The sequence below is a fragment of the Astatotilapia calliptera genome, chromosome 6 (assembly GCF_964374335.1).
Source record: "Astatotilapia calliptera chromosome 6, fAstCal68.1, whole genome shotgun sequence".
Taxonomy (NCBI): domain Eukaryota; kingdom Metazoa; phylum Chordata; class Actinopteri; order Cichliformes; family Cichlidae; genus Astatotilapia; species Astatotilapia calliptera.
In genome coordinates this window covers 1,287,871-1,304,006 of record NC_137427.1, presented here as the reverse complement: position 1 = coordinate 1,304,006, position 16,136 = coordinate 1,287,871, and the positions used below count along the sequence as shown (strand labels likewise).

Sequence of the window (16,136 nt, the reverse complement as noted above, 5' to 3'; positions counted from 1 at the left end):
GAACCTACAGGTAAGGGTTTGTAGGTAAATTTAATTACATCATAATGTCAGCTAAAACCCAGTGACACCACTATGCTTTAAGAACTTTTCATAAAGCATATTTAAAATGTGCCCAACACAGTGAACCTGACAACAATCTGCTGCGAGCGCCTTAAATCTAGCTGAGCATGAGTGTGACACAGTCATTGATGTTTTAGTCAAATAAAAAAAATCATGTTTTGATAAAGTCTGCAGTTCCTCTGGTGTCCACATGAGGCGCCCGTCAATCCCACATTTACAGCCTTTCTTTTCTGTGATCACTTCATCCCACCGGTATTACTGTCGGGTCTCCACGTTACCATATAAAGCGCCCTGAGGCCGCTGCTGAATAAAGTTCATTTTTTAACAGCACTCCACGTTATATTTGCTCCCTTCGCTGCCTCTTCAGGTGGTCTCACACCCAGAGGGTTGCATAAAAACAGGAAGTAAAAACGGGTGTCAGAGAAACACAGCGACGCTGAGCATGGCGAACAAAACCGACTCATCCAACAAAGACGACAGGAACCATCAGAGAGGAAGAGAAAGGACGAGCGTGTCCAGAACAGTGATTTCCAACATAAAGACGAGCAGAGGGAGCGGAAGAAATGAAGGCAGAGTGCTTTGGTTTGAAAAAGAAGGACAAAGAGTGCAGGGACTGCGGCATTCACAGAGACGCCACTCAGATCGACCCTTTAAACTCACCGCGTCTCTGACCTGAGCCAACCCGAGCTCGAAGCTCGTCAGACTCTTTGTTATCATGTTGCTGAAACCAGTCGAGGGTTTAGAAATGATTTAGTGCCGTGTAGCTGCTGCTGATGTCAGGCAGGTCCCACAAACACCAGAACTCACTCCTGTGGGCGTCTCCTGCACTTCAGCAGAGACGCAGCCGACGCCCGAGCAGAACAACGCCCATCCTGCACGAACGTCTTCCTTCATGCTGAGGAACAAACAAACTGGGCCCGATGTTCAGCCTGAAATATGAATGCAGGTCTGTCTTCTGCTTCACCTGCACGTGACATAATTATGGCGTCTGCCGGTGGCCTGTCCTTTTAGCACTTCTGCGTACAGCTGGTTCTTCAGTTCTGCCAGCACTGCTCTTCAGATTCTGAGTATCTGATCGCCCTGTCATTCACCACAGCTGCAGGCTATTTCTGACCCGCCCACTGCAGCGCGAACAGCTGGATCGGCTCCTCTGGAGGGCTGGCCTCTGAACACTGACGTTGATAAGCACCACTACAGTATTCATGCAAAATTAGAGCTCATCCTCCAATAATCACGAACCTGCCGGTGCTCGAGGGGCGTGTTTGTGTGTTACAGCCGCCATCGTACACCTTCCTCAAACTTGCCAGCCACGCTGCCTCTTTCTAGTAGCAATACCAGCAAAGCCACATCTGGTTGGTTAATATTTTAAACCGTGTGGCGCTCTACTCCAGAGGTGCATTACTAAGCATCCTGATAACCGCCGAGCGTGATGTAAACCCTCTGAGCTCTACGTTATCTGGCTGAGGCAGTTCAAAAAAGCGCCCCTCGACAGCCAAACCCATCTGTTCTCTGATTGGATTGTTACATTTGTGATTGACATGACATTGGCCAATCAGATGAAGGGAAGAAAAATAGGGTCAAAATCCGTACTTGTAACTTGCAGGGTTTTTTTTCTAAGTCCACACACAAATCTTTTTTACAAGTACAAAATATTTATGACCACATTTTGAGCCCATACTTCTCGTAACTCGGGCCTCGCAGCCACAGAGCCGGTCTGATGTGATTGTGAACCGAGGCGTCTGCAGACACTTGACCCCGCTGTGAGGTGAAAACGGTTCCCGCCTACGCTCCTCTCTTCGTGTCTCTCGTGTTAATTTGAAGCCTCTCTGGTCCGTTTGCCGCTGTAGAACTTGTTCATACTAATTAGCTGCTAGATGAACACGTATGTTCTGCAGCTCCCCCTGGGGTCTTTTCTGGCATTACAGCCGAGGACAGCCCGGTGCCGTGACAGGGACGGGGTCGACTGCTGCCCTCGGCCAAATGTTCACTTAGCGTAGAGACCGCCCCCTCCCGCCGCCCGCCCCCACGTACACACAACCAGCCGCAGCACCACTTAACTGCGACATGCTTCCTTCAGCAGTAACAAGTGTTGTTTCACTCGTATTTGTCATGCAGGCCACGGACACACACACTTATCGCTGTTATACCCCACACTCGGGGTTGTGACTCCGGTTATTCCCCCAGTTTCACTCACTCGTAGCTGGGTCATGACCCACAGGTCAGCGGTTCAATCCCCGGTTCCTCTAGTCCACGCAGCATCTTCGGAGAACCCATAATTTCACCCAATGCATCATGAGCGTGGGGGTGGGCTAGGTCAAAGGTCACTGAAACTGTTTGATATTGATTCTCTGACATTGCCAATAATCCCGTGTGCACTGAGCAGTCTTCTGCGATGAGGCGAGAGCTGAGCTCGTCCACAGACTGTGGGTAACAGCAAGGCAGGGCACAGGAAACGAGCTTCTCTGCACAAAGCCGAACAATCCCTCCTGCACACACTCAGCTGCCACTGCAACTTTTGGAGCCATCCTAAAACTTCAAGGAGCTTTTGCATCATCTCTAAGGTGCCTGTGCCTCTTTCTGACATGCAAATGTGTGCTTCACGTCTGAATGTGCATCCTGATGCTGTGTATTAATATTTACTGCGTTTGCATTGAGCATAAAATGGGAATGAAATGATGGTTTTTAGCCACAGCCACAAAATAAGTGTTCAAATGGTTTACTCACCATCAGTGAGCGTTAACCGGCACAAAGCTACGCTGACACAATGGACCAACATCGACCGCTGGCATCTGGAAATGTCACATTGTTTAGCAACAGGCTGTGATTGGTCACCAAGGACGACATATGACGTGGGCACGTTTGAGGAAACTCGGTGGAAAGGAGGAAGCCATTAGGTCTTTGTGTAGATAGACTGGGGGCGTGTGCAGGGCACCGGCCTCGGCAGAGGATGTGCTCCTTCGTGTTTTTCATTAATGTAATCATGACAGCTGCTCTCTGATTAACAGGAAACACACATTAAAAGCTGGGAGCAGCGTTTTCTTTAGCACGTCTGCAGGTGAAATATGTTTCATCGTGTTTGGTGCCATCTGCACTCAGATGATCTCATTCTGCATCTGTGTATATTTGCATCTTTGTAGCTGGACTGTTGAATTATGAACTCCCAGGAGCTGCGAAATGGGAGATAAACACCGACTTCATGAAGTAGCTCTGCAGCAATTCCCTCGTGCTAATGCAAGAGATAACCCGACGTGGAGCCTCGGGAACGGTTTCTGGAGTGTCGACTATTTTCCTGTGACATCCTCCTTGGGCTGACATAAACCATCATGACATGTTTCTGTATGTACACTTAGAGCAGCCTTTGAAGCAAGTATAAAGTACATATTAAGAAGCATGTTTAAGGGAGAAAAGCATGAAGTCAGAACAAACGTAAATAAACTTGACATTTCCACGGGGTATGATGATGGACGAAATCTGAAGCAGGAACTTGGGAATCATTCAGGACATTCATCGTGTCCTGTAGCTCAGCTAATGAAAACATGAAATTCGGCCAAGCTCCCCTTTAAGGTCTTCTCCTCGTGCAGCTTTGCACCAATTCTGCATTTCAGAAGCTGCCTGAAGAGTCGATCACACGTTAGCGATGTCCTATCTGAACCCTGAGGCCGTTTTCTTAAACTGGACAGAGAAGCTCACGGAGAAGCTCACGGAGAAGCTCACGGAGAAGCTCACGGAGAAGCGCTGCGATGCATTACAGTAGTAAATATTCTGCTTCATCGGCTTGTTGACTTCAGTGGGACCAAAATGAACTTTGTATCCATTAAAACGTCAGACTAGTTACCGTCACCACAAACTCAGCAGAGAGCGCACACGGACGAACTCACTCGTCACCCGTGTTTGAACGTCAGCGCTGAACTGTATCACCATCATCATCACCGTCATCATCATCATCATTTAGATTAGTTTAGCATCTTTCAAGAGGGCCAACTACGATTTATGAACAACAAGGTCCGAAGGTTTTGTGGAAGAGGTGAGTTTTGAGTCCAGCGATGAGGCGTTGTGGAGTTCCAGTGGGTGGGGGCCGTCCCACCGAAGGCTCTGTGGATGGGACAGGAAGCAGACCCATGGCAGAGGACTGTGTGTACAGGTGCAGCAGGTCAGACAGGTGCTGAGGGCCGGGTCGCTGACAGATTTACAAGCGAGCAGAAGGGTCGTATATGTGATGTGGTGACTTGACCACAAGTCAGTGGAGATCTGTGAGGGTGGGGGTGACGTGACCCCAGGGCGGAGTGCATGTTGTTGAGTTCTGGAGCCTCTCTGGTGCAAAACCCAAACAGGACAGTGGGCGGTGAGCAAGTTGAAGGACGTTGTGAGGAACGTGTCAAAGGCTGAAGGACGAGGATGTGGCCAGAGTGAGCAGTGATGAGAAGATCATTGGATGGGTGGACACGGCTCTTTCCTGAGGGGAGGGGGGTTGGAGACCGGCCGGCTTCTTGAGGACGGAGTCACTGAGCCGGTGTGAAGCTGGGGGGTACCTGGTGTATCCACTCACCTGACAGTTTCTGGGGTTTTTGGTGACACCAACACGATCTTCACTCACTATCAAACCCACTCCTTCCTGCAGAGTTTATCCTGTCACTCCAAATGACACTGAAGCTGAGCTGAAGCAACAAACTGGAAGAAGTTCAGAGGAGTCGGGGAAGGTTTAAAAACACGCCTCATGACACTAAAAATATAATGCACCTAAAATGTTCCAGAACATAATTTCTTCACATCAGTGTTTTTACAGTTCAGTTAATAATGTGAGCGGCGCCCTGCCGTGGACGCCCTGCCGTGGACGCCCTGCCGTGGACGCCCTGCCGTGGACGCTCTGCTGTGTTCTGGGCGTCAGGGAGGCGGCTGCAGTTTGTTAGCTAACTCGGTGGGTTTTTACAAGCTCGACTTCCCCGGTGCGAGATGACACGGCCCATTTCCATCATATTTGGGCCTCGCTAATGTAAAGCAGCGACGCGTCATCCGTGTTTATATACGGGCTGTGAGTCAGAGGAACAGCGACACACTGTCACTGTCACAATAACACAGAACAGCTGTTTTAATGTCATTCCTCCCGACAGCTGGACTGAAATTACATGATGGCTTCCTGTGTTCGTATTAGCGTTCAGGCCACCGTGACCTCCGTCCTTTTCATCCACCCATGCAAAGTTATCAGATCTCTGTGCGTCCCGGGGAAAAGATGGACCTTTCTTTTCCAGTATCTGCATGAAACACTCGGAGTGCAGAAAAAGTCATCGTGACAAAGCACGGAGGCTTGTAACGAGCACGGAGACAGCAGCAAGTACTGAAACATTAAAGAGTCTGCAGGAGTCTACATGTTTACTGCATTATGCAGGGAAATTATGGAAATTAAGGAAAAAGCTACTCAATTCCCTGAAACAGCTTTTATAGTAGTGGACATGTCAGCATAAAGTGCTCCCCTTGGTCGCCCACAGAGATGGTGAAGCTCTAATATTTCAGCCTCTGCGATATCAGGCGGGGAGGGAAAAAGACAAAGCAGACCTTTGGGTATTAAGCAGGAGCGACGGCCCATCCAGCGCTGTTGAGAGACGGACCGTAAGCCTGTTAAACTTTGTCTCTGAATCCATCCGTGACCCTGTAAGAAGATTTACCGCAGCTTTGATCTCCTGTGTTCAGCCTTTTGTTCAGCTCGCTCAAACTTTTGGGAAACCGCCATTGTTTTCATTCCAGAGCTGATAATAAAAAATGCAGAGAAGAGTATCTCCATCTAAAAGTTGGCTCATTAATAAAGGATGTGAGGCTGCGGGAGGAGGAAGAGTCGACGCGACAGAACAGGAAATCGCTTTAGTATCAGTCGGCCTCAGCCTGACTTCACAGGAACTATTTGTGGTTTCAAAGACAAAATCTCACGAGCCTCAAGTTTCACATCGCGGAAGGCAGATCCACTGTAAATCCACAGGATCCACCAGAACCAGGAGCTACAGTTACACCAATATCAGTCATGTGATATCCATTATCCAGTCACGTGTTCACACCACGCTGCAATCGTGCCAGAGAGCTCCAGGCTTCCGTTAGCACGCTAAAGGTTAAAGTTAAAGCTGGTTTGGAAGGGCTGCAGGAGAAAGCCTCTCCTCTCTGGGAAGAACACGGCAGCACGGCTGACGTTTGCAGATGTTCGTCCTGGACCGCCGAGCTGCTGCGACGGTCCGGTCCAGACCTCAGTGTGTGACCCTCAGACAGCCGTGCATCAACCTCAGTGAACTGAAGCAACGCTGTGAAGACGCGTGCATGAAAATCTGTGTCCACGTGAGAAACGGAGGATGAAACCGTTACTTTAGGTTATTGCTGCTACAGGAGCAACGAGCTGCTGAACGAGCGGAGAGCGTCGAAGCGTCAGCCACAGCTGAGTCGTGGCTCATTCCCAAAGCTGTGTGAGCTCAGGCCCAGTTTGCACACATTAGTCCAGTACAGGCTAACCAACCCCATGATTCAATCTTAGACTGAAGATTAAAGCTTCGACATCCTCCTCTTCCTCTTTCTGTAACCACTGCCCCGCTCAGCAGCCCGGGTATTCTGATATTTCTTCAAGTTAAAACTGCTTTGAGTTTTTGACACGTCTCTTTAAATGTTTCACAATAAAAGCCTTATTAAGAAAAATATGTGAAACACAGAGAAGCTTTTAATGTGAAACAACCACAGGAAACACTGAGTTTGTATAAACAGGGTAATTTAAATAACACGACCAAAGGAAAAGAGGCTGAAAGGAGGCACCGTGCCAGCTTTTACGCACTTTTAAGGTGGAATGGCTTTTACATGTTGGTGCGACTCTTGACACCTTAAATGTGGCTCTAACCTTCAGTTTGCATTTACTCGATTGCACGCAGAACAAACTGAATGTGAATATTTTATTTCCTGTCTGAGGGTTTTTCCGGTCTGCACCGAGATCATGTGACACTTCAGAAACTGATCCCAGTTTTCCAGACTCGTCGATCTTCAGGCTCAGCAGGTTTGAACAAAAGCGTGACTCCTTACATCGAGAGAGACGGAGGATTAACGCTGTAAACTTACAAGAAATCAATAAAAATGAAGAATCGCCATTGAAGACTCACAGTCTTAAATATGTGAGGGTTACGTGCCGGCCTACAGCAAGCTTGGACATGATCCAGGATCAGTACTTCGCTCTTTAAATAAGTGAAAGGCAAATAAACTGTGAGCTCCTCGTGTGCAGCCACACTGCTGTCACTGCTGAAAGCTGAACGTGAGCTCGTTCCCTGAGCTCAATCATCGAGGCTGCTGGCGGTCAGCAAGCCATCAGAGCACTGACGGCTCAAGCTTCTCAAACCTCCTCTGACTTTGTTTCCTCGGACAGACCTCGCTGTCTGTGTGAGCGACGTTTCATTCAGCAGCGCTTCCTGCAGAGCGAGGATGGCCTGCGAGCGCGTGCTGTCAGCGGATTGGCTGGAAACTAACTGGGACTGAATGATGAGAGAGTTTAATGAGTCACGCCGGAGCTGAAGGACTGACCCAGTTGGTGAGACTCTGAGGGGCAGCCTCAGAGTTATGCCAGGTCACGATCCGTCACATTACTGTTTGGTGATATTGATCACTGTGCCTAATTATCCAAACAGGAAGTGAACAAGCTGTAAAGCAGACTCAAACCGCGTCCTATAAAAGGAGTCAGTTGTCCCACGGCTGTCCCTCGAGTGCACGCTCTGATCCCTGCATGTGTGACTCAGAGATGTGGTCACATGATCGTGGACTCAGCCAGCGATGAGCACGTTTACACATGTTCACACCACAGGACGGTAAAGAGGCCATCGTACCGACCGTACAGATACAGACACGCAGATACGAAGTCCACGGCAGCCTTGAGCAGCCTGCCATCGCTCCCTTGCAGATTAAAACAGCTGTGAGATTTTCTGGACAGAATTTTAGGCGCAGTGAAGGGGCGGAGCGAGTCAGTTGTTGGCGTGATCACAGTTTGCAGCTCTGCGTGTGAAGCAGCTGCGATGAGGATCAGCACCACCCAGTCTGAGGACTTCAAGTGTTTGGGGTTCACCATCTGGGGCGATCGTGGCTCAAGAGTTGGGCGTTCGCCTTGTAATCGGAAGGTTGCCGGTTCGAGCCCTGGCTTGGACAGTTGTTGACCGTTGTGTCCTTGGGCAAGACACTTCACCGGTGGTGGTCAGAGGGCCCGGTGGCGCCAGTGTCCGGCAGCCTCGCCTCTGTCAGTGCGCCCCAGGGTGGCTGTGGCTACAATGTAGCTGCCATCACCAGTGTGTGGATGTGTGTGTGAATGGGTGGATGACTGGGTGTGTAAAGCGCTATATAAATACAGGCCATTTACCATCTCTGCTGACTGACCACATCAATGAAATCTGATACAAGCGACATGTTTTCACTCTCGGAGCGTCATCAGGGCTCAGAGAGGAGCTGAGGCGTCCTGGTGCCTCCACAACAGGATCGGGTTACTACTAATTAGGGATGGGTATCATTTAGGTTTTATCCGATACCGGTGCCAAATCAGTACTTTTGAAACGGTGCCGGTGCTCAAACCGGTGCTTAAAGAATGGAGAACACAAAATTGGTCCAAAAACTTCTCATGTTCAGCTGTTTTTTTGTAAAAAGATAACAATGTTAGCCTTTTCTGCAGCTATGGGGCATATATGGTATCACTCTTGACTGGAAGCAGTGCTTAAACAATGGAAAAAACACAAACTTTGTCCAAAAACCTCTCATGTTTAACTGTTTTCCACTTTTTTTTGGTCATTTTAGCCCTTTTAGCCAGGGTGAAGGGAGTATCTGCCATCAAACAAGAAGACAGCCGCATGTAGCTATGATGATGTTTGCTAGTTCACCTTACATGCATTAATGTAATAACGTGGTTAGCCTACTCACGCAGAGAAGAACGGCTGCTGCTGCCATCATCATCATTTCTGCTACACTGGCAGGGCTAGGGGCCAGGACTCTCCTCTTCTTGTTTTTGGGGGATGTTGCATAACAGGCAACCCACCCGCAGTAGATGCGCTCGGTGTGAGGTCTCGCAGCAAGCTATCAAATACGGCGCATTTCTCGGCTTTTAAAAAAAACGCTATGCGTCGCCAGGTGTTTCATCGGATTCTTGGTGTTACCTCCTTTGACAGTATCACAGTATCAGCTTAAAGCACTTGTTGCTGCTGAGTTTGCATATTTTGCTGTGAAGTACAGCCAGACTTTTAACCGCTTCACCTTGGGCATTTTTAATCTGTAGCTCTGCTTTAACAGAACGTACGTACCTGGCCCCGCCTACTATCCTCGGAAACGTAAAATGATTGGCTAGAATCTAAAGTGTGTCACAGCTCAGGAAAATAAAGCACCGAAATGTGCGCTGCTTTTCGGTCTGGTTACTACCGTTTATGTCAGAACCGGTGCCATCATGGCACCGGACACCGGTACCCATCCCTACTACTAATAATTAACGACTTTACCTGCACAGGTAAACTACTGGACTAACAGCTGCTTCAGGACAAGCATCATCACGTGCACGTGCTCAGCCACTCCAGGCTCCTCAATCAGTCAGCTGTCACGTGACACATGGGCGCGAGCGGAGGCGAGGGTCATTCTGCCCACGCAGTCACTGATAACCCTGATCCCAGCAAATTATACCGAGGAGACTTCACACAGAAAACATCAGCGATAAAAATAAAACTAAATAAATATGAAATGAAATAAAAACATTAAAATAAATGCATCAGCAGCCACGCTTCTCTCACATGAACATTTCAAACACAGTTTGAAGTTCAGCTCCATCCTGAAGCACCTGTGACTCCAACAGGAAGTCCTCAGCGTGCCTCACACAGGTAAGGGGGGGTTGGGGGGTCGTACCTGAGCAGCAGCACTACCCGCCACGCGAGCAGGCAGCCCGCCGCGGACAGCGTCCTCCTCATGCCGGTCAGAGCCTCGCGCTGCTGTCCTCGCGCCTCTGGATGCTTTCAGCACCGCGAACAGCGCTCGCGCTCCAACTGTGCTCACACGGCACGCGGGGGGAAGCTCACGCACATGCCGGAGAAACGGAGCGCGCTCCGCTGGGTCCCATCACCGCGGACAGCGCGCGCAGCTGTGCAGACCCGAACTGGGCTCGTTCTGTGCCCTCGCGAGGCACGGGGCACCAAGCCCCGCCCCCGCTCCGGATTACGTGAGTGGCAGGCAGCTCGACCAATCGTGTCTGACACCAGGAGCCCGCGAGCTGCAGCCAGAGTGGCGTCTTTACCGTTCTCATCTCCGCCTGTATGTGTCTACCCCCTCCCCCTGCTCCCCCTGCCCTCCTGCTCCTGCCCCTCCTGCCCTCTTGTACTCTTCCTCCTCCCCTCCTGCCCTGCTCCTCCTCTTCTCTCCCCGCTGCCCCCCTCCTCCTCTCCTCTTCCTCCTCCTCCCCTCCTGCCCTGCTCCTCCTCTTCTCTCCCTGCTGCCGCCCTCCTCCTCTCCTCCTCCTCCTCCTCCCCTCCTGCCCTGCTCCTCCTCTTCTCTCCCTGCTGCCCCCTCCTCCTCTCCTCTTCCTCCTCCTCCCCTGCTCCTCCTCTTCTCTCCCCGCTGCCCCCCTCCTCCTCTCCTCTTCCTCCTCCTCCCCTCCTGCCCTGCTCCTCCTCTTCTCTCCCTGCTGCCCCCCTCCTCCTCTCCTCCTCCTCCTCCTCCCCTCCTGCCCTGCTCCTCCTCTTCTCTCCCTGCTGCCCCCTCCTCCTCTCCTCTTCCTCCTCCTCCCCTGCTCCTCCTCTTCTCTCCCCGCTGCCCCCCTCCTCCTCTCCTCTTCCTCCTCCTCCCCTCCTGCCCTGCTCCTCCTCTTCTCTCCCCGCTGCCCCACTCCTCCTCTCCTCTTCCTCCTCCTCCCCTCCTGCCCCCCTCCTCCTCTTCTCTCCCCGCTGCCCCACTCCTCCTCTCCTCTTCCTCCTCCTCTTCTCTCCCTGCCCCCCTCCTCCTCTCCTCTTCCTCCTCCTCCCCTCCTGCCCCCCTCCTCCTCTTCTCTCCCCGCTGCCCCCCACCTCCTCTCCTCCTCCTCCTCCTCCCCTCCTGCCCTGCTCCTCCTCTTCTCTCCCTGCCCCCCTCCTCCTCTTCTCTCCCTGCTGCCCCCCTCCTCCTCTTCTCTCCCTGCTGCCCCCCTCCTCTTCTCTCCCTGCCCCCCTCCTCCTCCTCCCCTCCTGCCCCCCTCCTCCTCTTCTCTCCCTGCTGCCCCCCTCCTCCTCTCCTGGCTCCATCTGTCTCTGGTTCATCGTCTTTCTGCTCTGCTGAGCAGGAGTTTGGAGAACCACATGTGTCTGTGATTGGCGGCTGTGTGGAGGACGGCGCTCCCGTGCGCTGGATGGAGGCCATGGTGATAATCCCTCAGTTATGACTTCACGTGTGGAGTTCCAGCTGCAGGAATAATAAACATGATTTTAACATGTGGAGGCATTAAGGTTATTTTGTTTTCCTTGTGAGGTCATCGGAGGTTCAGGTGATGTCACGCTTGTAACGGGGCCTGGGTGGATGAATCTACAGGTGTGCTTTAGGTGTGGCAGACTTCTTGGGATGTTGTCGGGAATGTTTTTATCCTGGATGCTGAACACCAGTAACACTCAGGTTACCTGAGGAGTGGGTGGGAACAGATGTACTGAAGCCTCAGCTTTGATGGAGGAACCTTCACCCCTCCTCCTCCTCCTGCTGCCTCCATTCATTTCCTGAGCTGACTGAACGACCCAGAACGTGGCTCTGCGCCGCACGTGCACATGTGACACTGATGGGATGATGAAGGTGCTGAAAGCGAGAACATCTTTCAGGCACTCATCATCATGTTCACAGTAATGTGCATGAACGAGACATCAGCGCGGTGACACTTTTAACGCACTCCTTTCACCTGCCCCTCATGCATGGTCCCTGCCCCGGCTCTCTCAGCGTCTGTGCAGCACCACAGCACGCTTTACCTCAGAGTGAGGGGTCAGAGTAGAGGTGGCTTTTTATAATCGATTTATCGATTAAAATCGATTCTGGCTTGGATAACGTGAAATCGATTCATTAAAATCCTGAATCGATTTTTTTATATAAATTTATTTTGCCCGAAACGCCAGAATCTCAGGTGAAACCTCAAAATTTCAACAACCACCAAACAGCTAAGACAGTAAACGAGAGCAGGAACAGGATTCTGCACAGAGACGTAAACACACAGCGCGACCCGCGGATCAGAATCAGTGAGACGTGACTTTCTCACCCGATGGCACGGACACGGTCGGGGCTGAAAGCCGACAGCTCGCTGATTCTGATGCGTTGCCGGGTCCGCGCTTTGTGTTCACGCCATTTTTGCGCTGATTCTAAAGCTGTTAGTTTGATGTCTCCAAACATTATTGACCGAACCAGCAGCAAAAGAAGATCCAAACTACGAAAACCCCCCCTTTTTTTTTCGTTTTACATACTTCCGAAAAGAAAACCTAATTTCTGCCGTTCAATACTGAACAAATTTAAACTTTCTAAAATTATGGAAAATGCAAAACGCTGTGTCTCTAATAAAACCGCTGCAACTCAGAGGTAACGTTCATGTGTTGATTCAAGGTTTTCTTTCGTTTTTGATGTGCTGCAGAATATTTGTATAAAATCCAGGCCAGGAAAAATCACCTTCATGTTTTTCTGTGTTTTTTCTTCAGCTACTTTGACACAAAGGCCTCTGCTGTGACGCTCACACCTGTGATAAAGTCTGGAAAGTGTCAGCTTCCTTTTTATAGATACAAAAATATGTAAATGTACTGATCTGAATTATAATATTTCTGACTGTCAAAATTTCCCAGATTCAAAGCAAATTGAATCGTGGATCGAATCGATTGGGAACCTTGTGAATCATTCTAGAAATCAGTGACGATACCCAGCCCTAGGTCAGAGGCCTCTTCATGCTCACAGGTGAGCCTTTATTCTCCTTTTGGGCTCGAATGAGACTGAATGTCCAAATTAAACATGTTTTATTCAGAATGAAATTAGCTTGAGAACATAAACCCACCAGGAAGGTGTGCACAGAGCAGTAACACGGGCTTACGATCCAGCACGTCGTCCCCTGCTGGTCATTATGATGATTTCAGGGTTGAGGCTTCGCCTTGCAGTGCGTGTGCTACGCTTCTTCTACTTCCAAAAACTCAGCAGCCATGATGGCTGTCTCCAGCTCGTGTTCTCACTTCATTCAGTTTGAGAAACTCGAGGAGTTTTTAAACGATCCTCGTTTTGCACAGCAGAATCAGGGTCAGAAACACTCAAAGCTCACATGTCAGTACCTGGACTGATCCCACTCCACTTTCACCACATCTATCATGGATGACTGCAGCCTGTCAGACACATCCTTTACATCACCAAGAACTTTTTATAGCGTCGCCAGGAGCCCAAAAAAGTCAAATCATTGCGGCTGGAGCCGCCGACCCCCTCAGACCCCCCCTTCTCATGGTAAACATCCCGAAGGATGCGCAGCACAGCAGCGAGTCCGTGCAGCAGATTACAGCCTGTGAAGACCGGACTCTCCAACGATCATGTGATCTCATCTGAAGAGAAACGACAATGAAAACACCGAGCCGCAGGTCCAACACACACACACACACACACACACACACACACACACACACACACACACACACACACACACGCACACGCACACTCACACACACACAGATACACACACACACACACACACACACACACACACACACACACACACACACACACAGATACACACACACACACACACACACACACACACACACACACACACACACACACACACACACACACACACACACAGCTCTGTTTCCAGCATATGTCCAATAAAAGATGTCAAATCTTTTTGTTTTAAGGTGAATCTTACTTGATTTTCTTCACAGCCTTTCTTTACGACCAGAGCTGAATATGATTTACACACAAAACACAACAACACTAATAATAATAATAATAATGATAAATATTAAATATATCAACAAGAGAAGCAGGAAGAAGCACGCTGTTATTTAAACTCAGCCCACACTGTTACTGTCACGGCGGGGTGCGCCGATGTGTGTGGAAACAGGACCCAAAAGCAGATGACGACGAGGAGTAGTAAGGTTTTAACAGAAAGGTGAGGCTTTATTAGATGACGGCAGAAGTAAACCAGGGCCCTATTTCAGGAAGCCGGTTTAGTGCAAACTCTGAGTAAGTATACCCCGAGTTAACGAAAACTCTGGGTTTTCGGTTTCACAAAGCGAGTTTAGATTAATTCTGAGTGAGTTACTATGACGACACACTCCATGAAGCTAACCTGCCCCCTAGCAGGTTTACTTCAACTAACCCTGACCTTCTCCGCCCCTTTGTCGGAAACCTGACTGTAGGAAGTGTCAGACATGGCGTGTCCCTTCCTTGAAGAGCCAGTAGATGTTGAAGCCCAAATTCTCCGCAGAGCTCTCCGCCGGGAGAGAGTGATTAGAGCGCGTTTGGACATTTTATCATTTCCTGATGATTTCCTGTGTGAACGTTACCGTTTTTCAGCACAATCTATAATTTATTTGAATAACATCCTCAGGCCTAATATTGCTCATGTGACACATCGCGGACATGCTCTCAGTTCATTGCATATTATTTGTATCGCACTTCAGTTTTTTGCAAACGGGAGCTTTCTGTATAATATTGGTGATGCTGAGCACGTTTCCAAGGCTACCGTCTGTCGGGCAGTCAGGAATGTTACAGTTGCACTGAAACGTCTCCTGTACTCGTCTGTGGTGTTCCCCGGTCACAGACCCACAAGATTTATCAAAGAGGGATGCCACAAAATTGCAGGTATCAGGATGAACGAAACTTAATTCATGATGTGGTGATACTTGAACTACTACTTAAATTTTACATTTATTCTCAGGGTTCCCAGGCGTGATTGGCTGTATAGATGGCACTCACATTCCAATCATTGCTCCTTCAGTAAATGAAGGAGACTATGTGAACAGGAAGTCTTTCCACAGCATTAATGTACAGGTACATAGCTCCCTGTAGCATTTCAAACTAACAGATTATTTCATTATAGTAATGGATGCTAATTTGTGTTCTCTGCACTGTGAAGATCATATGTGATGCTGCCAACATTATCACAAATGTGGAAGCCAACTGCTCAGCCTCTGTGAGTGGTGGTGGTGGAGGACCCCCACCTGTTTTTCAGGCCTCCGCTTTTTTTCTGTTGGCTATAACGGGCCACATTTGAGCACACAGAGTAAGCAAATATGTACTTGTAATGTGCTCAGATAATTTCAATAAGTGCTTACAGAGGGGAAATTAATGTAGCCTCTAACTGCAATTGATTTACATCGGACAAACAGACCAAGCACTATGGCTCATAATACAATTACACCTTACCTGTTTGGACTATATTTTTATATTTCATTTTTACTTGCTGCCAGGAACGTTGGGGGCCTGTTGGGTTGCACCTGCGCTCACATCACGTCACATCACAAAATAAAATATAATAAAATAACAAATAAAATAACATATGATAAAATAACGTGTTAAATGGGTGGAAATCCCTCGATCAATGTTTAAATTAACACTCACGCATTGACTCTGTCGGCTATGTTTTGCCATGCATGCTTTTGCAGCTGTGGCTGTGTTACTTTTTTCCGTGGAATTTGCATGTTATCGGCATATGCTGCCATCAGAATTTCGGCCTCAAGCGCTGTGAAATACATTGACCGCGCCTTCTTTCCCTCCGTCTCCATGGTGACTCGCTTAATCTGTGCTCCACTAATCAGGGCTTTATGTATCCTCGTGCGCGCGCTTCACTTGGGGTTAAAGCAACTCCGCGTTGATTGAACTAATTGTTATCAGCCTTTCTGAAACCGAATATTCCGAGTTGGACAGTTCGGGGTTACTCAACCCTGGAAACCAAAGTAAACTGACAAGACACTAAGAAACAAAATACTAAAACGGTACTGAGACCAAAACCTAAACTATGACTGTGGTGGAAAATAACAAGCAAAGACCATGACTAAGACTAATAATACATAACAGACGAAAACCGAAACTAAGACTGAGGTCAAATAAACAGATGACCCGACAATGGCATGCAGAAAATAAAG

The 16,136-nt window shown here is 49.1% G+C and overlaps 1 protein-coding gene across 3 annotated transcripts in view; it reads right to left on the bottom strand.

The window, feature by feature from the left end:
* The window catches only part of glra3 (glycine receptor, alpha 3), a 52,318-nt gene extending 41,793 nt beyond the window's left edge, over positions 1-10,525 (bottom strand). For all 3 annotated transcript variants that reach the window (XM_080302285.1, XM_080302283.1, XM_080302284.1), the window contains exon 1: positions 9,934-10,525. In XM_080302285.1, the coding sequence (XP_080158411.1) occupies positions 9,934-9,995 (62 nt within the window). In that variant the 5' untranslated portion in view covers positions 9,996-10,525. The remainder of the gene's footprint in view (positions 1-9,933) is intronic.
* Positions 10,526-16,136: the final 5,611 nt, after the last annotated feature.